Source organism: Panthera leo, chromosome B3 (genome assembly GCF_018350215.1).
Source record: "Panthera leo isolate Ple1 chromosome B3, P.leo_Ple1_pat1.1, whole genome shotgun sequence".
Taxonomy (NCBI): Eukaryota; Metazoa; Chordata; class Mammalia; order Carnivora; family Felidae; genus Panthera; species Panthera leo.
Window position 1 is genome coordinate 87,793,713 of NC_056684.1, and position 26,532 is coordinate 87,820,244.

Genomic DNA, 26,532 nt, shown 5'->3' on the forward strand with positions numbered 1-26,532 from the left:
GCTCACACTCTGTCTGTCTCTCTCAAAAATAAATAATAAACATTAAAAAAAATAAAAAGATATAATAAAACTTTCAACTCCCCATGGAATTAGTTCTGCTTATTTGTATGTCCTCTTGACACATCCCTTCCATGTCAACCCTTCCCTCTCAAATTATACTAGTGAAATTACTAAATTAAAAAATAACAATAATTTATTAATCAGTATGCTATATTCACTGCTCCTAAGTGCTTATTTAGTAAAGGCTATGCTAAGTATGTTTATTTTTGTGGACTCAGTAGATATAGTTAAACACATTTTACTTTAACTATTTTGGATGACATTTTTTAGACATGAAATATTGAATTTAGTTTTGTGTTAATTATCTTGTGACCTTGGGGTGCCTGGGTGGCTCAGTCAGTTAAGCGTCCGACTTTGGCTCAGGTCACCATCTTGAGGTCTGGTAGTTCGAGCCCTACATCGGGCTCTGTGCTGATAGCTCAGAGCCTGGAGCTTGCTTTGGATTCTGTGTGTCTCTCTCTCTCTCTGCCCCTCCCCCACTCACACTCTGTCTCTCTCTCTCTCTCTTCCTCAAAAATAAAGAAACATTAAAAAAATTTTTTAAAAAAAAATTATCTTGTGACCTTGGAAAGTCACTTATTCTGTAGGGCAGTCTCAAGTTTAAAACTCTAGCATCAGAAGCTGAGACCAGATGACAGACTGCTGGTTAAAGCTGACTTGTGCATTGTTTAAAAAATTATGAACCAGTTACCAACATTTAAAAGGTGAGTTAATACAAAAATCTGAATTTTTGGGTTCTCTTGAAAAAGTAGAAGACTGTAATATATAGTCTTTCATTTTCACATGGCCAAAAAAACTCAAGGGGAATAGTGCTTGCATTGAATACACAGGAATTCTTCATTTCCCTGCATTTATTTCACCTGTTCGGCCTTTATAGGGCTTTAAGTTCATAATATTTGGACCAAATGTCCTGAAGACTTCCTGCCAGGTCTAGAATTCTAACAATCTTCGTGCATCTACTAAACTCCCATAACATAGTTTTGAAAAGCTGCAAGTAAATGGAAAATCTGAGCAATTTTCCAGTTAAATTTAGGTGAAAGGGTTTCCTTTTCTTTTATCTAGATGTTTCAGGTAATTGTTTCTATTTGTTAATAATTTCAGTTAGATTTTGTACACAACATAACTTTCTTTGAATTGTTTGTAATAGGAATTAATACTTTTTATCTAGGTTATTTCATAATTGAGGAGACTCTTTGAATTCTAACATTTATCTATTCCTAACTAGAATGTTTCATTTATATGTGGAGTAAACAATGGAAATTACCTAGCTCTTGTTCAACAGGTAACTCCCGATTCAATATGCTCTGAGAGCAACTCTTAAATCGCTAGTACACAGAATGAAAGCGTGGCTCAGCATGTTTGGTTTTCTTCCAAGGGACTAGATCCTATAGCCTGCGACATTGTTTAATTAGGTTTAATTAAAAGGGTGTAACTAGTACTTACAGCTTTGCAATAGGGCCCGCATAAGGGAAATCAATTTCTAGGTTGAGGACAAGGTTTACTGGTTAGCATGTTTCCAATGTTACTGTGACTAACATAGGAGCATTTGTTCTCCATTTCCTTTAAAGCAGGCCTAGATAAGACAGCAAAATCCCATGCCTTCTTGAGAACAAGCTTTGAATGTCTTTTATATAGTTAAAACTATGTATTCTATATGAATAGACCATAAATAAAACATTCAATTTAACTTTTATCAGTTATCAAATTCAGGATATCTCTTTTCAATTGTAGATTTTTAAGAGGATACTAATGCAAATGATATTTAAGGAAAAAAAAATTTAATAAGGAGTGATGTCCATGAAATTGGATTATAGGTTGGTAGTCACAACTCCACCTACAGTACCCCTTTACCACACAAGTGTCAAAACAGGATCAGTCAGTGTTAAACAGAAGAGTGCAGGATGTATTAGAATCTGAAATCTTTCTCAAGGATATGGGGAACTTAGTAGAACTTTATTTATATGTTAAGATATTTTAACATGAACTTTTTAAAAAATGGAATTGAAAGATCTAGAGGAAGAGGTAAGTTTCTATATGACTATTAAGTGTACAAAAGAGAAATTAGGTTTGAATTTGGCACCGAGTTTAAGTTTTACTGTGTTTTTGCTACAGGGAAATCTTTTAGAGTTTTCAAAAACTTCGTTTATTCTTTTGTCCCTAATCTATGTTCCTAATATTTGGAATGGTAATTATTGAAAAATTGGAAAAGGGCACAGACTGCTTTAGGGGTGGGCAAAAGAGTTAAAAAAATGTTTTAGGTTATAAATAAGTCCTGAAAGCTGAAAATGATTTTAGAATTTCCTGAAAATGTTCAGACATTAAGGAATTTTTATCAAGTAATACAATGCTCTAAATGCATTGTTCTAAGATTCTCTGAAATATTAAGTATAAAATTTTGGTTATGCTTCTGTTTTGACTTTAATAAGCTATTAACGTAATTTAATTTCAATACACACTGACCAGCATATATGAAGGTTGTGTAATATCTTAAAAATGGAGAATTATTAAGCAATTTCTGTTTCTGATACCGATTGTTCCTGAAACTCCTTAGGCTGATGTGGCAAAAGAGAGCACTTTGAGTTCCAAAAAACTAGGCCCCATTTGGGCCCTCAAATCATTTGCTGTGAACTTGGCCATTTTTTTTTTTTTTTTTTTTTAATGCTTTCTGGCACAATTGTTGCTGCCAGCTTACATTAGGGAAATTTCCTAAGGATTCAAGATTTTGTTCAACTATTGAGTTTTCTCGGGTGACCTGTTTAGGAAGAAGCATCTGCTCCTTTTTGTCGCTTCCCTGAGGACTTGTAGAAAGCCGAGCTTGTTGAGGATTATCATTGCTGGCAAGGAACACCCAGGGGTTATCCTTTACACCTATGTCAGCTAAAAGCCTCCCACGAACAAATCCAGCCCTCCGTACTTTATTCAACATACCTAAAAATAGGGTCCTAAATTTAGAAGGCAAGGTGCTACTTTTAGCTGCTACTTTTTGCTCCCCTTCTCAGAGGAGAACAGCAGTCGTCCAGCCAAGGTCCACAGGAGTCTGCTTTGGCATTTGGGCAACGAGGAGCTCATAGAGTTTAAGACAGTTCTGTCTAGCAAGTGCTCAGGTAACTTAGGTAGACATGCGTAAACCGCTCGAACCTCCTCTGGGCAGTGGACACCCGATCGAAGTTCTCTAGCGTGGGAGAGGTTAAACTCTGTCTGAACCACAGCTGACCCGAGACGCCTTCCTGTCCAAAGTCCAAAGTCCGGACGCGGTTGGCAGTACGCACAGGCACGGGCCCTGCAGGCCATTTTCTGACTGGAAAGAAGGTGGCTGCCGGTTTCCTTGGGCCAGCAGCGTCCCCCGGGGTACGATGCCGTCAGGGCTTCAGTGGGGGTGACTCTTGACGTTCTGCGAGAGGAAAGTGCTGGGAGCTGGTGTTTGGCCTGGCGTCTGCCCTTGGGTCGAGGGGCCGCGCCGCGCTCACCCCGTGAGGCTTCACGCCTAGGGATCTCCAAGAGAAGCCTCGCCGCTACTGCGGCCAGATTTTGGGGGCGGGGGGGAGAGTCCTGAGCCGTAACCCCACTCTTCTGGGCTAGTGGCCCACACTACAGCGCAGAGCCTGAGGCCAAATTCCACTGTCTCTGCCTCGAGACCCTCCACTTCCAAGGGTGGTCGGCTTGGCCAGGTAGAGCACCGGCCCCTTTAAGAACGAAAGGCAAGGACACGTCTACGGACCTCGCGCGAAGATGGAGGGGAAACTTACCGCATCCTGGCGTCCCCGCCTCCCCGCCTACCCGCCTCTGCCTGGCCGAAACCAAATCGAGGGGTGGACGGTGAGGAGAGGGCTAGTTGCAGGCTCCTGAGGGATGGGTATGGACCTCCGGATGTTCAGAACATAGAGTGTAACTAGAGGCGAGGCTTCCCGGTTGGAGAGCGTTGCACACTTGAGGCCTGTCGGCCTCTTTCTCTCCAGCAACCCCCCGCAGCCGGCTCAGCAGTGGTCTGCTCCCGTTGCCCGGTGCAGGTTTGGGTTCCGGACTGGAAGCTGTGTGTTCTCTGCTGCTTGTTGTGGCTCCGCCAGGCCCGGGCTGCGGCCGCTACAGCTGAGGCAGCCTTGGCGCCATGGAGGGGCCCGGGTCTGCACCTCAGTCGTACTTGGGTCTGGTCCTGGAAAAGCTACGCAGGGTGAGTCCAGGCGCGATCAGTGTTACTTGGCCCAGGGGTCGCAGGAGCCTCCTGGGGAAGGAAGCCGCCGACTTTGGCTTTGAGGTCTGAGCGGCCGTGGCTAGAGGTCCTGAAGCCAGTCCTCACCTGCCGTTGGGCTCGGGCCTGTGTCCGAGGCTGGTTCATAAGCGGCTTAGGTGGTTTTTTAGGTGATGAAGGGGACCAGGAGATCAGGAAGGTGAAAAGAGCATTTGCCTAGCGGGATTTTGCAAAGGTGTGTTAAGTGTTTTCGGGTTCCTAAAACGACGATTTCCCTTTCCGTCATGTTATTTATTTTGAACACGGGTCAGTGACACGTGGTTCTCCCACTGTGAGAAACTTGAGGACTGATCCTCTGAAATGAATTCCTTTTAGTGCTGAAACTTCTAGTTGTCTTGAAAGGACACCTAAGCCTGGATGGGGAGTTGGGATTGTAATTCTGCGTTTTCTTTTACTAAAGAATGCTCTTTTGAGATACTTTACCTCGACATTGTTCTTCGTTTCTTTCTGTGTGTGTGTGTGTGTGTGTGTGTGTGTGTGTGTGTTTAGTATAAAACGTCGTGCTAATGTAAAATCTGGAGATCTTGAACTCCCAGTGTTCAAAATTTCTATATATTTTTAAGATCAGTTTATAATCAGGTTGCATAGATTTTTCTCAAGTGTTTATCGGTGTCTTTGGTGACATGTTTTGGGGCACTTCTATCCCTATGTTTTAGACTATTTGCATTAAAAAAGTCTTAAAATATTGGGGCAGTTGCGATTATTGGTTTCTTGTTATCTGTATTAAAAATACTGTTATGGTATTCAGTCATTCAATTATAGCGTGTATAGTGATTTTGTGTGTGTGTGTGTGTGTGTGTGTGTGTGTGTGTGTGTGTGACAGTTCTGTGGAGAATCTAAATGGACTGAGTTTGGGCCTCTGGTATCATGCTGTCTGTTAAAGGAGAGAAGACAAAAAACAATACAAAGTAGAAACCGATGAAGTGCTTATCAAAGCATACACAGAAAGTGCTAAGGAAATTGAAGGGTGGGAGAGATTGTATTTTCTTGAGTGTTTAGGAAAGCCTTTCCAGGCTAACCGAGTAGCCTAAGCAGAGGAGGCATGAAACAACATCGTCTGTGCAGGGAACTCAGTTTTACTAGAGTACAAACTGGGCTCGGAATGATGTGCAATAATGGTTGCTGGAGACATAAGTAGGTTCCAGTTGATGTAGGTGCTGGAGAGCATTTGAAGAATTTCAGTGGTTAGACTTTCGGTTTAAATAGAGCTTCCTAATAGTAGTGTATAGATGAAATGTAAGGAAAACAAAACTAGAAACAGGGTGTAGGGAAGAGATGACAGAGTTGTCAAGTAGTGATAAAGAAGAGGATATTGAATGGGGAAAATATTTAGTAGCTAAGAGCCAAAATGGGTAGGATTTTGTCCGTTGGATGTGAAGAATGAGAGAGAGAAGGCATCTAGAATGACTCCCAGGTTTCTGGCTATGGCAGCTTCTTCATTGACAGAAAGAGGGTTTATTGGAAGAGAAGTATATTGTGACATGAGTGATGATTTCTGATTGTACATATTTCCTTTTCTTCACTAAAAACAATAATCAAAACTTAGTTTTTATAGGACTGTGAATGGAGAGACACATGAGGAATTGCAGAATTCTTGCAGAATTTTTTCTACTGTGAATGTATTTTTACCTGGATGATTTCTTTGCTAAAAACTGCTATGCTCACCACATGGGCCTGAGGGCTAGGATGGCACAACATCGTTCTGCTTTTTAATTTTTTTTTTTTTTAGTTAAAAAAATATTTTTTTGTTCAGCTATAGTTCACATAAGATTCAGTCTTTTATAGTGTCCAGTGATTTTTTTATCTTAAAATTTTTTTTTTAATGTTTATTTATTTTTGAGAGAGAGAGAAAGACAGACAGTGTGTGTGTGTGTGGGGGGGGGGGGGGTGGTGGGCAGAGAGAGGAGACACAGAATCCGAAGCAGGCTCCAGGCTCTGAGCTGTAAGCACAGAGCCCGACGTGGGACTCGAACTCATGAACTGCGAGATCATGACCTGAGCTGAAGGCGGACGCTCCACCTACTGAGCCACCCAGGTGCCCCTATAGTGTCCAGTGATTTTTTTTTTTTGTATATTCACTATGTTGTGCAGCCATCACCACAATTCCAGAATATTAACATCACCCCCCAAAAGAAACCCTGTACTTATTAGCAGTCATTCTCAATTTTCCCCTCTTTCCATCCCTTAACAACTACTAATCTACTTTTTGTCTCTATGAATTGGTCAGTTCTGGACATTTCATGTAAATGGAATCCTGTAATGTGTGGCCTTTATGACTTCTTTTACTTAGCATACTTTCAAGATTCATCCATATTGTAGCTAGTAATAGTACTTCATTCCTTTTTATGGCTGAAAAATATTCCATTGTATGGATATGCCACATTTTGAATATCCATATAGTTAATGGACATTTGGGTTGTTTTCACTTTTTTGGCTATTATGAGTAATACTGCTGTGGGCATTTGTGTATAAGTTTTTTTGTGAATGTCTTCAGTTCTCGTGGGTATATACTTAGGAGTGGAATTACTGGGTCATATTTACCATATGTTTAAGTTTTTGTTTTCCATAGACACTGCACTACTTTACATCTTCACCAGCAATGTTTTAATTTTTCTACATGCTCTCCAATAATTTTTTTTTTGTTTGTTTTTAGCCACCTTAGTGAGTGTAAAGTGGTATCTCATTGTGGTTTGGATTTCCATTCCTCTAATTTTTTTTTTTAACGTTTTTTTAAATTTATTTTTGAGACAGGGAGAGACAGAGCATGAACAGGGGAGGGTCAGAGAGAGGGAGACACAGAATCTGAAACAGGCTCCAGGCTCTGAGCTGTCAGCACAGAGCCCGACGCGGGGCTCGAACTCACGGACCGTGAGATCATGACCTGAGCCGAAGTCGGCTGCTTAACCGACTGAGCCACCCAGGCGCCCCTCCATTCCTCTAATTTTAATGATGTTGAGCATTTGTACATATGCTTATTCACCATTTGTGTATCGTCCTTGGAGAAATATCTATTCCTTTCTTTTACCGATTTAAAAAAAGTTGCGTTATTTGCCTTTTTGTTGTTGGAGTCATGAGAGTTTTTTTAATATATTCAGGATACAGGATCCTTATCACATACATGATTTGCAGATATTTTCTCCCAGTCTGTGGATTGTCTTTTCACTTTAAAAAAATTATTATTTTTAATTTTTATTTATTTAATTTATTTTATTTTATTATTATTATTATTTTAATGTTTATTTATTTTTGAAGGAGAGGGAGAGAGACAGAGTGAGCGGGGGAAGGGCAGAGAGAGAGAGAGAGAGAGAGAGAGAGGGAGAGACAGAATCTGAAGCAGGCTCCAGGTTCTGAGCTGGTAGCACAGAGCCTGACAGGGCTCGAACTCACGAACCACAAGATCGTGACCTGAGCCGAAGTTGGACGTCCAACCAACTGAGCCACCCAGGCACCCCATCTTTTCACTGTTTTGATGGTGACCTTTTTTTTTTTTTTTTAAAAATTTTTTTTTTCAACGTTTTTTATTTATTTTTGGGACAGAGAGAGACAGAGCATGAACGGGGGAGGGGCAGAGAGAGAGGGAGACACAGAATCTGAAACAGGCTCCAGACTCCGAGCCATCAGCCCAGAGCCTGACGCGGGGCTCGAACTCACAGACCGCGAGATCGTGACCTGGCTGAAGTCGGACGCTTAACCGACTGCGCCACCCAGGCACCCCTGATGGTGACCTTTGAAGCGTGAAGATTTGGGGTCCCTGGGGGCTCAGTTGGTTAACTGTCCGGCTCTTGATTTCGGCTCAGGTCATGATCTCACAGTTTTTGAATTTGAGCGCCACTTGGGACTATCTTTCTCTCCTTCTCTCTCTGCCCCTCCACTGCTTGTGCACTCTCTCTCAAAATAAATAAATACAGTAAAAAAGTTTTGAAGCACAAAGGTTTTACATTTTGATGAAAACTAATTTATTTTTTCTTTGGTCGTTTGTGCTTTTGGTGTCATATCTAAGAAACCATTGCTTAAAATGAGGTTACAGGGATCCTGGATGGCTCAGTTGGTTAGGCCTCTCTGACCCTTGATTTCAGCTCATGATTTCATCTTACGGTTGGTGGGTTTGAGCCCTGCATCAGGCTTTGCACTAACAGCATAGAGCCTGCTTGGGATTCTATCTCTTTCCCTCTTTCTCTCTGTCTCCCTCCCCCTCCCCCCCCTTCTCTCAAAATAAATAAATAAACTTCCAAAAAAAAAAAAAAGGTCACAAAGATTTACAACTATGATTCCTTTTAAGAGTTTTAGCTCTAACGTTAGGGTCTGTGACCCATTTCGAATTATGGTATGAGATCCACTTGTACTAGTAACATTTGTTGAAAAGCCTGTTCTTTCTTCACTGATTTATTTTGATACTGCTGTTGAAAATCAGTTGACCATAAATTTATTTCTGGATACTCATTTCTGTTCCATTGTTCATATGTCTATCCTTAGGCCGTTGCTAAACTGTCTTGATTATGATAGCTTTATGGCAAGTTTTGCAATAGGGGAGTATGAGTACTCCGACATTGTTTTCTTTTCTTTTTTTTTTTTTCTTGTTTGTCTGTGTATGGTTATATAGCTATAGAGAAGGAACTGCTATATACCTTGCATTTCTCTATAAATTTTAGGATCAGTCTGTCCATTTTTTGCAAAAGAGGCAATTGGACTATTGATAGGGATTGCATTGATTTTGTAGATCAGTTTGGGGAGTATTGCCATCAGGACAGTATTAAGTCTTCTAATTTGAAACAGAATGTCTTTCTATTTGTTTAGAACTTAAATTTCTTTCAACAGTGTTTGGTAGTTTTCAAAGTATAAAGTTTGCTTTATTCCTAAGTCTCTTACTCTTTTTGATGCTATTGTAAGTAGCAATTTTTTAAATTTCATTTTCAGATTGTTTATTGCTATTGTATAGAAAATAGGATGGATTTTTCTGTATTGATTTTTGTATCCTACAATGTTGCTGACCTTGTTTATTAGCACTAATAGTTTCTTATTAAGCTTCTTATTTTAGAATTTTAAGATTATTTAGGATTTTCTGTATGTAAGATTATGTGATCTTCAAATGGGGGTAGTTTTAGTTTTTCCTTTACAATATAGGTGTCTTTGATTTTTTTTTTCTTGCTTAATTGCCTTGGCCAGAACCTCCAGTACAATATTGAGGTGAATATGGAGAGAGTGAATATCCTTATCTTGGTCTTGATTTTATTTTAATATTTATTTATTCATATAATCTCTATACCAAACGTGGGGCTCAGACTTATATGACTTTGAGATCAAGAGTCACATGCTCTTCTGACTGAGCCAGCTAGGTGTCCCCCTTGTTCCAGCTTTGAGGTAAAAGCTTTCAATTTTTCATATTAAGTAAGATGTTAGCTGTTGGTTTTTCATAGATGTCCCTTATTAGGTTGAGAAAATTCCCTTCAGTCCTAATTTGTTGAATGTTTTGATCATAAAGGATGTTGGATTTTGTTAAATGTCTTTTCTGTGTCTATTGAGATGATTGTGTGATTTTTTTTCCTACTAATATGGTATATAATATTGATTTATTTTTATTTGTTGAACCAACCTTGTACTCTGGTATAAATGGCACTTGGTCATGGTATATAATTCATTCTATATGCTGCTAGATTTGGTTTGCTATTATTTGGTTGAGAACTTTGGCATTTACATCGTATATTGATGTGTGTTTTTCTTTTCCTGTGATATATTTGTTTGGCTGTCATACTAGGGTAATACTGGCCTCATGGAATCAATTAGGAAAAGTTCTCTCCTCTTTTGTTTCTTGGAAGAGTCTGAGAATGATTGGAATTAATTCTTTTGTAAACTTTTGGTAGAATTCACTAGTGAATCCATCTGGTCCTGGGCTTTTCTTTGATGGAAATTTTTAAAAAATACTAACACATTTCTGGTGAACTAGTAACGGGGGTAATGTAGGGAGAGGCAGAAATTAAAGGTTTGTTTTTTGTTTTTTTTGTTTTTGTTTTTTTTAGAAGAGGTATAATCAGGTTTATTTAATACAGATTAATGAACAATAGACAGTAGTTTGGAAGGGGTACTTAATATGGATCAGAGTTATAAAACAGATCTGGGAAATGAGAATAGACATTAAAGGGTGTTGTTCTAGGTAGAAAGATCTTAGAAAGTAAAGATTTTTCATATGGGTTTTGGGTTGAACGCTGGAAAGAAACAGACCTGATTAGACTGCAGGTTTTTTGTTAAAAGGACATTTTTCTTTTTCTCCAGGTTTTTACTTAAAAGGACATTTTTCTTTTTCTCCCTACTATTCTCCTTTCTGTGTTTGAGTAATGTTTGGGGCCTGGTAACAAAGAAAAGAATAACCCCATTGGGTGAGGATGAATAATGAGTTGACCCAGAGAAAGATTAAATATAGAAGGAATTGTAAAAGCCTTAAGCTGTTTTGTGCTGAAGACCTGCGAGGGAGAGAAGTAGTATAGAAAGGCCATGGTTACAAGATCATGGTCTTTGAAAGAGGATTGATGGAAATGGTTAACCTTTCCTGAGTACCTGTCATGCATGTTCAAACAGCATTAATCCCATGATAGATAAGAGAATGGAGCCACAGAAATAGGGTAGATAGAGGCATTCAGATTCTAAACCCAAAGCTTCATCATTGGTTTTCAAACTTTTTTTTTCTCTAAACTGCAGATTTATTCCCACCCCCCCCCCCCCCCCATGGGGAAATCTTAAATGGAACCCAGTATATTCTATACATAAAACCTAAACTGGTTGATAGCAGGATAAGAACACCTGAGCTCAGATTCTTTCTTTGGCCATCTCTCCTCTTATTCTCGGAAATCTGAGGCATCTCTGTAGAACTCCAGTTTTGAAATCATTGCATTTCACCATACTGCTATTTTTCATCACTTCATGATTGAAAATTGCCAGAAAAATACACGTGACACCTTCTGTTTGGTAGTCTGGCAGCTTATTTCATGAAATGGGTGTTAAGAGTGTTTACACATAAACCTGTACTTATGTTTGTGTCTTAGTTTATGTGGGCTCCTATAATAAAATACCACAAACTGGGTGGCTGTTAAACAAGTAACATTGTTCTCAGTTCTGGAGGCTGAGAAGGCCAAGATCAAGGCGGAGCAGATCCTGGGTCTGGTGAGGATATGCTTCCTGATTCATTCTTCTTATACCCTCACATGGTGGAAAGGTCAAGGGAACTCTCTGTGGTCTCTTTTATAAGGGCACTAATCCCATTCATGAGTGTTCCACTCTCATGATCTAATCACCACCCCTAAAGCCCCACTTCCAAATAACCATCCTACTGGGGATTTGGTTGCAGCATAGGAATTTTATGGGGCCACAAACATTCCACGTATAGCAAGCAGTTTGTAATCAACACTTTTTATCAAACGTGCATTTTTAGAAGTTAATTTTCTTTGTCTTGAAGGTTGTGGCAGTGTTGCCTGAAGATATGAGACCAGGTCCTAATCCCTATGGTTTCCCATGGGAAATGGTAATATGTGCAGGTGTTGTTGGAGTTTTTGCTGTTCTCTTGTTTTTGTGGAGAAGTTTTCGATCGGTAAGTAACCAATACTAAGAGAATATTCATCTGTCTTCAGGTTGAACAATTAACATAAGAAATATATCTTTTGGGGCGCTTGGGTGGGTCCATTGGTTAATTGTCCAACTTGGCACAGGTCATGATTTCGCGGTTTGTGAGTTCAAGCCCTGTGTTGGGCTCTGTGCCAACAGCTCAGAGCCTGGAGCCTGCTTTGGATTCTGTGTCTCTCTCTCTCTCTCTGCCCCTCCTCCACTCATGTTCTGTCTCTCCTTCAAAAAGAAATAAACATTTAAAAAAAAGTTAAAAAAAAGAAATCTTTTATTTTAAGCAAATGTATTAGCCTGTTGTTATGTGTATTCCTCATGTTAATATGTGGCTACTAGAAATTGAATATGGATTTAGAAGAATTTTTCTAAGTGTAAAAATGTTAAAGACTTTATTTGTAGAAGTATTCTACATTAATACCCTACACCTGTATTTCTTATTTATTTATTTAAATCTGTGTTTATTGTTAACAATATACTAAGAATCTGTGAATTTACCACTCAACTTGAAACCAAAACATGGACTATCACTTACATTAGGTGATCTTCCCTCATTTCATCCCCTTTTCTCCTTGTGCTAGAGGTAACCTTGTTCTGGATCCTGTGTTTATTATTCCCATGCCTTAATTTTTTTTTCTTTTTTTTTTGGTGGTCATATCTACATACATTTCTCAAGTATAATATATAATTTTATTTGGTATAATGCCATAAGACATATCTTGGAATTTTTTTAGTCCATCCTCCGTTGCTAAGATTTATCCATATATTTGGATGGGGCTATGGTTTCTTCCATATTGAGTGCTTTAGAATATTACATTGTAAGCATATGCTACAGTTTATATGTAGATTTTATGGTTTTGGACATCTGGGTTATTTCCACGTTTTTTTCTGTTACAAATAAGTGCTGCTGTGTATATTCTTATACATGTCTCCTGTAGTATATTTGTAAGTTTTTCTTGGGAGTAAACTTAATGTGAGATTACTGGGTTATAGGGTATGTGGAGGTTTTACTTTGAAAAGATAATGACAAATTCTTTTCCAAATTGTCTATACCAGTTTACACTCACACAAGCAATATATAGGAGCTCCTAGAGATCCACTTGTTCTCTTTCTTCTCCAACATTTGTTATTGTTGACATTCTTTATTATTGCCATTTTGAGTGGGTATAAAATGGAGTCTTATCATACTCTTGATTTTAATTTCTTGATCACCAAGTAGATTGAAATCTCTTAATAAATTCATTGGCCATTTGTATTTGTTCTTTTTGGAAATAATTATTTAGGTCTTTTGCCATTTTTCTATGAGTAGTTTAGATATTCTTGATGGTGTCTTTAGTTTGATTGATTATGAATATGCCACATTTTATTTAACATTCTGTTGTTGATGAATATTTGGGTTGTTTCCAGTTTGGGGCTACTATAGAAAGTGTTGCTATGTACATTTTTATGGGCTGTTTGGGAAACATATGTATACATTTCTCTTGTTTATATAACTAGGAGAGAGATAGCTGCATCATAGCATATGTAGATGTACTCAGTTTTAGTAGATGCACCAAATTTATTTTTCAAAGTTGTCTTCATACTAGTTGACACTTTTACCAGAAATTAATGAGTGTTCTAGTTGTTTTCACGTACTTACTAACACTTGATATTGACTGACTTTTAAATTTTAGCCATGTTTGAAGGTATGCATTTATTTTCTTATTGTGGTTGTAATTTGTATTTCTTGGATTACCACTGTGGTTGCGCATCTTTTCATGTGTTAAAAGGCCATTTGTTTAGCTTGTACATTGCCTCCTCAAGTCTTTTGTCCATTTTCCATTTCCTTTTTCCTTTTTCTGTTTTAAATGTTTATTGATTTATTTTGGGGGTACAGAGACAGAGGAAGAGAGAATTCCAAGCAGGCTCTGTGCTGTCATGACCTGATCCAAAATCAAGAGTTGGATGCCTAACCAACTGAGCACACCTTTTTTTTTTTCCTTTTTAAAATATTTTTCATAATTTCTTTGTTTTTGTCTAAGTATACTTGACATGTAACATTTTCTCAATCTAAGGTGTACACATGTTAATTAATGTTATAAATGTTGATACATTTATATATTATAATTTCCATTTTAGTGATAATTAGCACCTCTGTTACATTATGTGTTAATTTTTTTCTAGTGGTTGGAATAATTAAGTTCCAGTCTTTTAGCAGATTTGATGATTATAATACAGTGTTGTTTATAGTTACTATACTGTGCATTAGATCTCTGGGCTTATTTGCTACTAGTTGTGAGTTTGTACCTTTTAAGCTATTCTTGTTGCCAGTGTCGCAGTATGAGACATCGTTTCATCTTCCTTACCATGTTTTTGTTTGCTCATCAGAGAACAGAAATTCTTTGAAAATTTTGCATTTAACATGTCCTTGATCCATCTTGAATGTAATTTTTTGCCTGGAATGGGGTAAAGATTCGGTCTAATTTTAACTCCAAGATACAACCATTTTCCTGCTCATCTGCCATGCCACATATTAAGAGTTCAAATGCATGGACTGTGTAGATTTTTTTTTTTTTTATTCTTTTCCACTGATTACTGTTGAGAGCAGATACATGTATATCATTCTGTATCTCATCAATTAGGGGAAGACTAATTTGTGTTGTTCATGTATTATATTCTTGTTCTTTTCTTGTTTCCTTTCTTTTATCTATCAAGAATGAAGATAATTTGACTGAATTTCACTCTCTTGATAGATTTATAATTTTTTTGTAGTTCTGCAATTGTTGCTTAACATATTTTGAGCATATTTTATAAGATGGATACATGTTTAGAATTGCTATATCTCTTATTGGTGGATTGAACCTTTTGTCAGTATCTGGTAACTCTCTTTAATGTTAGTGATTCTTTTGTCTTAAGGTTTCTTTTATCTCTCATTTTTATAGCCATAGCAACTTTTTTGGTGATATTTGATAGGTCTTTTTCTGTCCTTGTACATTTTAGCCTTTCTATGGTCTTCTATTTAATGTGCATCCTGTGTAAATTTCTTTTCTTTTTTTTTTTAAGTTTATTTATTTTGAGAGAGAGAGAGGGAGAGAGGGGGGAGGGACTGGGGAGAGAGAGAGAGAGAGCGTGCATGGGCGAGCATGCGGGGAAGGGGCAGAGAGAGAATTCTAAGCAGGCTCCACATTTCAGTGCAGAACCTGATGCCAGACTGGAACTCATGAGTCATAAAGTCATGAGCCTTTCAGCAAAGTGACAGGATATAAAACCAATGCACAGAAATCAGTTGCATTCCTATACACCAACAATGAAGCAATAGAGAGAGAAATCAAGGAATCGATCCCATTTGCAATTGCACCAAAAACTATAAACTATTTAGGAATAAATCTAACCAAAGAGGTGAAAAATCTACACACTGAAAACTATAGAAAGCTTATGAAGGAAATTGAAGAAGACACAAAAAAAATGGAAAAATATTCCATGTTCCTGGATAGGAAGAACACATATTATTAAAATGTCAATACTACCCAAAGCAATCTATGTATTCAGTGCAATCCCTATCAAAATAACACCAGCATTCTTCACAGAGGTAGAACAAACAATCCTAAAATTTGTATGGAACCAGAAAAGACCCCAAGTAGCCAAAGCAATCTTGAAACAGAAAACCAAAGCAGGAGGCATCACAAGCCCGGACTTCAAGCTGTATTACAAAGCTGTAATCATCAAGACAGTTCGCTACTGGCACAAAAACAGACACTCAAATCAATGGAACAGAATAAAGAACCCAGAAATGGACCCACAAATGTATGGCCAACTAATCTTTGACAAAGCAGGAAAGAATATCCAATGGGATGAAGACAGCCTCTTCAGCAAGTGGTGCTGGGAAAACTGGACAGGGCATGCAGAAAAATGAACCTGGACCACTTTCTTACACCATACACAAAAATAAATTCAAAATGGATGAAAGACCTAAATGTAAGACAGGAAGCCATTAAAATCCTTGAGGTGAAAGCAGGCAAGAACCTCTTTGACCTTGGCTGCAGCAACTTCGTACTCAACATGTCTCCGGAGGCAAGGGAAACAAAAGCAAAATTGAACTATTAGGACCTCATCAAAATTAAAAGCTTCTGCACAGTGAAGGAAATATTCAGCAAAACTAAAAGACAACTGAGAGAATGGGAGAAGATATTTGCAAATAACATATCAGATAAAGGGTTAGTCTCCAAAATCTATAAAGAACTTATCAAACTCAACACCCAAAAAACAAATAATCCAGTGAAGACATGGGCAGAAGACATGAATAGACACTTCTCCAAAGAAGACATCCAGATGGCCAACTGACACATGAAAAACTGCTCAACATCGGTCATCATCAGGGAAATACAAATCAAAACCACAATGAGATACCACCTCACACCTGCTAGAATGGCTAACATTAACAACCCAAGCAACAACAGATGTTGGCGAGGATGCGGAGAAAGAGGATCTCTTTTGCACTGCTGGTGGGAATGCAAACGGATACAGCTACTCTGGAAAACAGTATAGAGGTTCCTCAAAAAATTAAAAATAGAATTACCCTATGACCCAGCAATTGTACTAGTAGGTATTTATGCAAGGGATACAGATATGCTGTTTCGAAGGGACACATGCACCCCAATGTTTATAAGCAGCACTATCAACAATAGCCAAAGTATGGAAAGAACTCAAATGTCCATCAATGGATGAATGGATAAAGAAGATGTGTACAATGGCAATCAAAAGGAATGAAATCTTGCCATTTGCAACTATGTGGATGGAACCAGAGGGTATTATGCTAAGCGAAATTAGTCAGAGAAAGACAAATATCATATGACTTCACTCATATGAGGACTTTAAGATACAAAACAGCTGAACATAAGGGAGAGGAAGCAAAAATAATATAAAAACAGGGAAAGAGACAAAAACATAAGAGACTCTTAAATATGGAGAACAAACAGAGGGTTACTGGAGGGGTTGTGGAAGGGGGGATGGGCTAAATGGGTAAGGGGCATTAAGGAATCTACTACTGAAATCATTGTTGCACTAGATCCTAACTAACTTGGATGTAAATTAAAAGAATAAATTAACAATTAAAAAAAAAAATCATGAGCCTGATGATCTGAGCCAAAATAAAGAGTCTGATGCTTAACTGTTTGAGCCAACCAGGTACCTCTGTAAATTTCTTTTATGTCTATTCTGGCAATCTCTTGTTTTTTCACTGTTTAGTCTGTCTACATATGTTATGATTATTGATATATTTGGACTAAATTCTTTCAGCTTTGTTTGTTTATTCCACTTTTTATGTTTAAATTCTTTTACATTGGTAAGTAAATCTTTTTACAGTGAAGACAAGAACCTTAACATACTCTCACATCCATTGGTTTCTTTCACTTTACTACTCAGATATATTTCTTCTTTTCTTTGTTTTTAACTTTCTCCTCTACTCTGTCCCTATCCCTTACAAACCACAAAAATTATTGCCAAGATACTTGGCTCTTACTTGATGTATCTCTTGAGGGTCTCCTGGATTTACTTCCCATATTTGAATGCTTCTTTCAAAATTGTTTTTAGTGTAGGTCTTTGCGTGGCAAACCTTCTGTGACTTTATTTTGAGTGCTTGATGATATTTGAATTAAGTCCTCACTTGGAATGGTAATTTGTTTGATATAAACATTCTAGGTTCAAAGTTCTGTCCTTTTAATACTTCAAAAGCCTTACTTCCTTGTCTTTTTACGTTTCATGTTACTTATTAAAAGGTCTAATGGCAGTGTGATTCTTATTTATAAATGATCTGTTCTCTGTGAAAGCTTTTAGAATCTTTTAAGTTGACATTATTATTTCAATATAATGTGTCTAAGTTTGAATATTTTTAAATATTTTTAGAATTCTCTGGAATCTTTTAATATGAGATTTATTTATTTATTTTTTTTTTTTTAAATTTTTTTTTTTTTTTCAACGTTTTTTATTTTATTTTTTGGGACAGAGAGAGACAGAGCATGAACGGGGGAGGGGCAGAGAGAGAGGGAGACACAGAATCGGAAACAGGCTCCAGGCTCCGAGCCATCAGCCCAGAGCCCGACGCGGGGCTCGAACTCACGGGCCGCGAGATCGTGACCTGGCTGAAGTCGGACGCTTAACCGACTGCGCCACCCAGGCGCCCCAATATGAGATTTATTAATATGCTTGTTTTATTTTAATATGCTTGTTTATTTATTTTTATTAATTTACTTATTGTTTTAGAGGGAGAGAAAGCACAAGTGGGGGAGAGGAGAGAGACAGAGAGAATTTTTTTTTTTTTGTAATAAAATTATTTTAGAGAGAGTGCAAGGAGGAGAGAGGGGCAGAGGGAGAGAGAATCTTCACATTCAGTCAGCATGGAGCCTGATGCATGGCTCTGTCCCACAACCCTGGGTTCATGACCTGAGCTGAAATCATGAGTGGGTTGCTCAACCGACTGAGCCACACAGACATGCTGAGAGAGGGAGAGAATCTTATGCAGGCTCCACTCTTCAGCCTGGAGCCTGATATGGAGCACAGTCCCCATCACCCTCGGGTGATGACCTGAGCTGAAATCAAGAGATGGATGCTGAACTGACTGAGCCACCCAGGTGCCCCTGTTTTATCTTTTTTTAATTTTAGGAGTTATCTTCTGCATTTTACATCTTGTTTTCTTTTTTTGAGACTATTTTTTGGATTTTGTCCCTTCTACTTCTGTCTTCCATGTGTCTTAACTTTTGTTTTTTAATTTTTTTCAGCTTCCTGTTACCTTTTGAGATCGTGCCTTAATGTGATTTAGTGCACTGATTTAGTCCTCATCAATACTGATTCCACTGTACCTTGACCTTAAAACTTTTGTTTCTTTTTTTTTTTTTTTTTTAATTTTTTTTTTTCAACGTTTTTTATTTATTTTTGGGACAGAGAGAGACAGAGCATGAACGGGGGAGGGGCAGAGAGAGAGGGAGACACAGAATCGGAAACAGGCTCCAGGCTCCGAGTCATCAGCCCAGAGCCTGACGCGGGGCTCGAACTCACGGACCGCGAGATTGTGACCTGGCTGAAGTCGGACGCTTAACCGACTGCGCCACCCAGGCGCCCCAAAACTTTTGTTTCTTAATTTTATACCTATACATCTTTGTAGATGATTTAAGTCCCCATTTAAGTTCCCTAAGCCTGATCCCTTTACAAATGGAGTTTTTCCTTCATTTTTTGAAGTCTATTCAGATTCATGGTCCTGTGGTAAACATTTCTCAAACTGTTATTTTGGAAAACATGATGTTAATAAGGGCTTCCTGAAATAGGAAGGAACCTGTTTTAGGGTAAAATATATTTGAAGAACAATGGACTAAATGAAATGAAACTGCTATCTTTAAGGTTATTTCAGAACCTTCAGTATGCTTATATACAATGTGAATCTTCAATAGAGAGACTTTAATATGTAGCATTTTTTCCATTGGAAAAAGAACACTCTCAGTTAATGTATATTCATACTAAGGCAGTAAGAAACCAGTTACTTATGTTAACTTTTAAAAAAATGTTTATTTTTGAGAGAGAGAGTGCGAGGACGCGCGTGCAAAAGAGACTGCAAGAGGGGGAGGGACAGAGAGAGAGGGAGACACAGAATCTGAAGCTGGCTCCAGGCTCCAGCTGTCAGCACAGAGCCTGATGTGGGGCTCGAACTCACGAACCACAAGATCATGACCTGAACCTAAGTCAGTCACTTAACCAACTGAACCACTTAGACGCCCCAGAAACCAGTTATTTTTAAGTTGGTAATAGAAGTTTAATAAGTCAGATTTACTTAAATATGTATTTGTTTTAATAGAATTTTGTTGAATTTTTTTTTTCAGGTTAGAAGCCGGCTTTATGTGGGTAAGCTCTTTTTTCTATTATAGATCTCATCATTATTGTTCATAATTTTGAAACTTAAAACAATTTACATATAATACAATTTTTTTTTTTCAGGAAGAGAGAACAAGCTGGCTATAGAACTTTCTACACTGCTTGATGAAAAATGTAAACTACTTGAAAAATTTAGCGTTGTTCAGAAAGAGGTAAGACATTTTTTAAAATGTTACATACGTGTTAGAGCTGGAAGACTTTACAGTTTGCAGTGCAGAAACTTCTGTGTAAGTTTAAGATTATTAATGCTTGTTTGCAAAGTGTGAGAGTTCAGTTGCTCTTCATATTACCAGTCTTACTAATTGTAAACACTGTGGTAAGAGCATAGTGATGTTTTATTGTGGTTTCATTTTCATTTCCCTGACTAATGAGGTTAAGTACCTTTTTCATAGGTTTATTGGTTGTTTGGATATCTTTTTTGTGAAGTTGCCTGTTTAAGGTTTTTTTGTTTTGTTTTTATTTTTCTTATTTGAAAAGGTATGGTTATCTCTTTTTCTTTTTTGATACGTAGAATATTTTCTATATTTGAACACAAGTCCTTTGTTAGGTATATGTATTGCAAATATTTTCCTTCACTCTGTGGTTTGCCTTTTTATTTCAATGGTAAGCGGAAGTTCTTAATTTTAACCTAGTCTCATTTGTTAATCTTGTCTTTATGATGCCTGCTTTTTGTTTCTTATTTAAGAATTTTTGTCTACTTAAGGTTATGAAGATATTCTTCTGTGCTACTTTCAGAAGCTTTGTTTTACTTTTCTCATTTAGTCTTTGTATAAATTTGGTAGAGACACCATAACAAAATATCACAGACCAGGTGGCTTACCCAACAGAAATTAATTTTTTCACAGTTCTGGAGGCTAGAAGTCTAAGATCAAAGGGTTGACAGGTTTGATTTCTTACGAGGCTCCTCCCCTTAGTTTGCATGTGGCTGCCTGCTTGCCTGGACCTCCCCTGGTCTTTCCTCTGTCCAGGTGATTGTTTCTGGTATCTCTCTTTGTGTCCAAATTTCTTCTTTTTATAGGACATCATGTGATTAGATTAGGGCCCATCCTTAAGCCTTTATTTTAACTTAATCACCTCTTTAAAGGGCCTATCTCCAAATAAGGTCACATTATGAGGTACTGAGGCTTCAACATATAAATTTTGGGGAAAACAGTTTAACCCAAATTTAATTAGTCTTTAATTCACCTGTAATTGAATTTGTAATGGTGTGATTTGGAAGTCAAGATTCAGTGTTTTTCAGGTGGATGTTGAATTAACCAGTACCGTTTATGGAAAAGACCATCTTTTCCTTTGTTCTGTGGTGTCATCTTAAATCAAGTGCTGTATATATTTGAGTATTTCTATAATATCTTCTGTTCTGTTGGTCAGTTTTTTAAATTCTTATGCCAATATCATGCTTTTTAATCTATCTTTTTGTAACGATTCTTGATAGCTGACAGTGTAAACCTCCATGTTTGTTCTTAAAGATTGTCTTGGTGATCTTGGTACTTTGCTGTTCTATATAGATTTTAAATCAGTTCATCAGTTTACACACATAGGCTGCTAGGAATTCAGTTGGGATTACGTTGAATATATAGATCAATTTGGAGAGGACTGACATTTTTACAATGTTGAGTTCTTATCCGTGGACTATATAGTATTTCCCTTTATTAACATCTTTTAAAACCTCTCTGTTATTGTTTAAATTTTTGTGTTGAGGTCCTCATCATGTTTTATTAGATTTATTCCCTGGTATCTGGTGATTTTTGAAAGTCATCTAAATAGTATAGCTTTTTCTTTGTTTTTAAAAATTAAAAAAAAATTTTAAAAAATTTTAGACAGAGAGAACACGTGTTGCAAGTGGGTGAGAAGAACAGAGGGAGACAGAGAAAATCCTAAGCAGCCTCTATGCTGAGAACTAAGCATGGAGCCCGATGCAGGGCTTGGTCTTACACCCTGGGATCATGACCTGAACTGAAATCAAGAGTCGGACACTCAACCAACTGAGCCACTCAGGCACCCCGATAGTATAGCTTTTTCTTAACAGCTTTGTTGTAATATAATTTACCCACTATGCATTTAAAGTATACAAATGACTGGCTTTTAGTATACTTACAGCTGTTCATCCATTGCCATAATTTTTGTACATTTTTATTACCCCCAAAGAGGCCCTGTAGCCCTTAGTTATCACCCTTCACCCAGTTTCCCCTACTCCCAAGCCCTAGACAACTTATCTACCTTTTTTTTTTTCTATAACTTTGTTTGCTCTGTGTTCCATTTCACATAAATGGAATCATACAACATGTGGTTCTTTGTGTCTGGTTTTTTTTTCACTTAGTAAAATGTTTTCAAGTTTCATCCATGTTGTGTATAGATTTGCCGGTTCTGGGGCACTTGGGTGGCGCAGTCTGTTTAAATATCCTTCTTCAGTGCAGGTCATGATCTCACAGTTTGTGACTTCGAGTCCCACATTGGGCTCTTTGCTGACAGCTCAGAGCCTGGAGCCTGCTTTGGATTCTGTGTCTCCCTCTCTCTGCCTCTCCTCCACTCATTCTCTCTCTCTCTCTCTCTCTCTCTGTCTGTCTGTCTGTCTCTCTCAAAAAAAATAAAAATAAACATTAGATTCACCTATTCTGGACGTTTCACATAAATAGAATCATATAATATATAGTCCTTTGTGACTGGCTTTTTTCACTTACATTATGTTTTCAAGGTTCATCCATGTTGTAGTATGAATCAGTACTTTTTTTTTGCCAAATACTCTTCTTTGCCACAATTTATGTATGTGTTTGTCAGTTGGGTTATTCTGTTTTTGGCTGCTACAAGTGATGGTGCTATGGACATTTGTGTACAAGTTTTATGTGAATATATGTTTTCAATTCTTTGGTGTATATTCCTATGAGTGCAATTGATGGATATGTGTTTAACTTCTTAGGAACTGCCAAATTGTTTTCTATAGTGGCTATACCAGTTTACATTCCTACCACAAGTTTGTGAGTGTTCTAGTTTCTCCACATCTTTCCAAACACTTGTTACTATCTGTCTTTTTGATTTTAGCCATCCTAGTGAGTATGAAGCTGTATCTCACTGTGATTTTAATTTGCATTTCTCTGATGGCTAATTATGAGGAGCACTTATCTTTTCATGTGCTCATTGACTGTTTATCTTTTCTTGAGAAATGTCTCTGCAGTTCCTTTGCCTATTTTTAAATTGGTCTTTCATCTTATTATCAAGTTGTAACTTTGTATATTACAGATGTGAGCTTCTCATTAGATTATGTGATTTGCAAGTATTTTCTCTCATTTCTGTGGGTTGTCTCTTCACTCTCTTGGTGGTATCTTTGAAGCATAAATTTTTTTTATTAAAATTTTTTTAAATGTTTATTTTAATAAATTAATTTTATTTAATTTATTTTTAATTTATTTTATATTTATTTAATTTATTTTAATAAATTAATTTTAGGGGCGCCTGGGTGGCTCAGTCGGTTGAGTGTCTGACTTCAGCTCAGGTCACGGTCTCGCAGTCTGTGAGTTCGAGCCCCGTGTCGGGCTCTGGGCTGATGGCTCAGAGCCTGGAGCCTGCTTCTGATTCTGTGTCTCCCTCTCTCTCTGCCTCTCCCCCGTTCATGCTCTGTCTCTCTCTGTCCCAAAAATAAATAAACGTTAAAAACAAAAAAAATTAAAAAAAATAAATTAATTAATTTTATCTAATTTATTTTTGAGAGAGAGAGAGAGAGAGACAGAGTGTGAGTGGGGAGGGACAGAGAGAGAGGGACACACAAAATCTGAAGCAGGCTCCAGGCTCTAAGGTGTCACTAGAGCCTGACATGGGGCTCGAACTCACGAACTGTGAGATCATGACTTGAGCTGAAGTCGGAAGCTTAACCGACTGAGCCACCCAGGTGCTCCTGAAACATAAATGTTTTCAATTTTTTGTTTTTATTTTAAAGTTTTATTTATTGTTTTGAGAGAGAGAATGTGCTCATGCATGAGCACAAGCGGGGCAGGGGTAGAGGGAGAGGGAGAGGGAGAGAGAGGATCCCAAGCAAACTGCATTGTCAGCATGGACCCTAATGTGGGACTTGAGCCCTGAACCCAGGAGAGCAGGACCTGAGCCAAAACCAAGAGTTGGATGCTTAACTGACTGAACCACCCAGTGGCCCCAAATGTATTTAATTTTGATGATGCTCAGTTTATCTACTTTTTTTTTTGCTGGTTATACTTTTTTTGGTGTCATATCTAAGAAACCATTGCCTAAAACTACTCACAAAGATTTGCATCTATATTTCCTTCTAAAAGTTTTATGGGAATAGTTCTTATGTTTAGGTTTTTTATTTGTTTGGAATTAATTTTTGCAAATTATATTAGGTAGGGGTCCAGCTTCATTCTTTGGCATGTGGATATCCAGTTTTTCCTAGCATTATTTGTTGAAAGGACTGTTCTTTCTGCACTGAATTATCTTGGTAACTTGTTGAAAATCAATTGACTAAAGTTGTGAAGTTTCGACTCTTAAGTCAATTTCATTGATCTGTTATGTCTATCTTTATACCAAGTCCACACTGTCTTGATTAGTGTAGTTTTGTCGAAAGGTTTGAAGTTGGGAAGTGTAAGTCTTCTAACTTTGTTCATTTTTTTTTTCAAGATCATTTTGACTATTCTCACCGAGTCCTTTACATTTTCTGTGAATTTTGGGATCAGCTTGCAATTTCTGCAAATGGATTAGCTGGAATTTTTTTCTTTTTTAAGATTTTACATTTTTTTAAAATTAAAAAAAATTTTTTAAAACATATTTTTATTTTGTTTTTTGAGAGAGAGAGACAGAACACAAGCAGGGGAGGGGCAGAGAGAGAGAGGGAGACACAGAATCCAAAGCAGGCTTCGGGCTCTGAGCTGTTAGATGCAGGGCTCAAACCCACAAATGTGAAATCATGACCTGAGCCAAATTCAGAGCCTTAACCCACTGAGCCACCCAGGTGCCCCAAACTTACTTTTTTTAATGTCTGACTGAAAACTCTATTATTTGCATCCCTCAAGAGTCTGTTTCTCTTGCTCATTTTTTCTCTTGGTTCTTAGTCAAATCTTGTGTTGGTCAATGCCAGGTTATTTGTAGAGAAAAATTTGAAGTTGTGGGTGATGTTTCTGTAGTGAGGATTTGCTGTTGCTTCTCATAGGCAGATAGGCTGAAACATCACAAATCATAGATTACTTTAATTACAGATTAAAATGTTTGGAAATTTGGCGTCATTTCAAGGGATTGGTCTGTTTCTGATTTAGACTTTCTTATAAGATAGCCAGTGGTATTAGTTTTGCATTGCTGCTGTACCAAATTATCACAAACTTAGTAACATAAAGTAACAGGCTTATTTTCTTATAGCGTTGGAGGTCATACATCTAAAACCAGTCTTATATAGAACTAAAATGAAGGTGTCAGCATATCTCTTTCCTTTTGGAGGTACCAGGAGAGAATCTTTTCCTTGCCTCTTTCACCTTCTAGAGGCTGTCCATATTCCTTGGCTCTTAGCTATATTGCTCCAGTCTCTGTTTCCATCTTCCCATTGTCTCTTCTCCTAACTTTGATCCTCTTACCTCCCTCTTCTAAAGACTCTTGGGATTGTGTTGGGTCCACCAAGATAATCCTGTATATTTGCCCCATCTGAAGATCCTTAACTTAATCACATCTTGAAATTTTGGGGGTTAGGACAGAATTTGGAGAGGTGTTTCTTCAGCCTACCACAGAACCCCATCATGAAACCTGAGCTTTGTGGCTCATCCTATTCATTAGGTCTTGAACTCCCAAGTTTTTCCCTCTCAGGTCCCCACTTCTACTAAAATCTCTGCTGGGTTTCTTGTCCTATCATCCTCTGCTTTTGGGCAGGGAGAAAGAATTGTCAAATGGTGGACTTGGTTCTCTGAGGATACCCTGTTCTATCATAAATTCTCACTATTTGGTTTGCTCTCCAAGGCCTTCAGACATGTCCTGTTGTTTTTGTTTTGTTGTGTTTTGTTTTTGACCATCTTTTGTTCTTAGTGTGGAAGGTTGGTCCAAATAGCCTAATCTTCTATTTAATCACCTTTTATTTTAAAGCATTGAAATAAGTGCATTTTGCCAAATCTTATCTCATTGTATGTTTCATTTTCCTTATTTTGCACCTTTAAAGATTTAATATTGCCTACTTTATTTGTTGTATGATTTGAATTACAAGTGAAAATTTTGATGGCCAGTTTGAGTTAGTTTCTCTTCAGTGAATAGGGACTTGGGACAGTTCTCTTAGTTTTAAGGGTGAGGTTCTGTCATTTGTTGTTCAAGCCAGTGTGTTAGCTGCCCAGTCTCTATTATAGTGGTCATATTTGAAGAACTTAAAGCTAAGTAAATTGAAGTAAATTTAACATACACGTGGAAGTGGATTTTGTCTGCTTCTTAGATGCCTATTCAGATAAATATGGAATAAAATTTATAGAGCTTTTCCTTACAGTGTTGCTTTCTTTCAGTATGAAGGCTTAGAATCATCTTTGAAGGATGCCAGCTTTGAGAAGGAGTCAACAGAAGCGCAAAGTTTGGAGGTAAAAACAAATAATATATATAATTATAAAAGATGGGGGTGGGGCACCTGGGTGCCTCAGTCAGTTAAGCGGCCGACTCTAGATTTTGGCTCAGGACATGACTTGATGGTTCGTGAGTCTGAGCCCTGCATCGAGCTCTGCTATGTCAGTATGGAGCTTGGTTGGGATTCTCTCCTTCTGTCTCCCTTT

The 26,532-nt window shown here is 37.7% G+C and overlaps 1 protein-coding gene across 5 annotated transcripts in view; it reads left to right on the plus strand.

Annotated features, from left to right (window-relative positions):
• The first annotated feature begins 1,961 nt into the window (after window positions 1–1,961).
• LOC122222486 (melanoma inhibitory activity protein 2-like) overlaps window positions 1,962–26,532 on the plus strand; it is an 84,318-nt gene continuing 59,747 nt past the window's right edge. For 2 of the 5 annotated variants that reach the window (XM_042943039.1, XM_042943042.1), the window contains exons 1-5: window positions 1,962–2,082; window positions 11,751–11,882; window positions 19,753–19,774; window positions 19,868–19,956; window positions 26,272–26,343. In XM_042943039.1, coding sequence (XP_042798973.1) covers window positions 2,056–2,082; window positions 11,751–11,882; window positions 19,753–19,774; window positions 19,868–19,956; window positions 26,272–26,343 — 342 coding nt within the window. In that variant the 5' untranslated portion in view covers window positions 1,962–2,055. Of the gene's footprint in view, window positions 2,083–3,141; window positions 3,165–4,079; window positions 4,229–11,750; window positions 11,883–19,752; window positions 19,775–19,867; window positions 19,957–26,271; window positions 26,344–26,532 lie in introns of those variants that run through there. The other 3 variants (XM_042943038.1, XM_042943041.1, XM_042943040.1) reach the window with 2 other exon arrangements.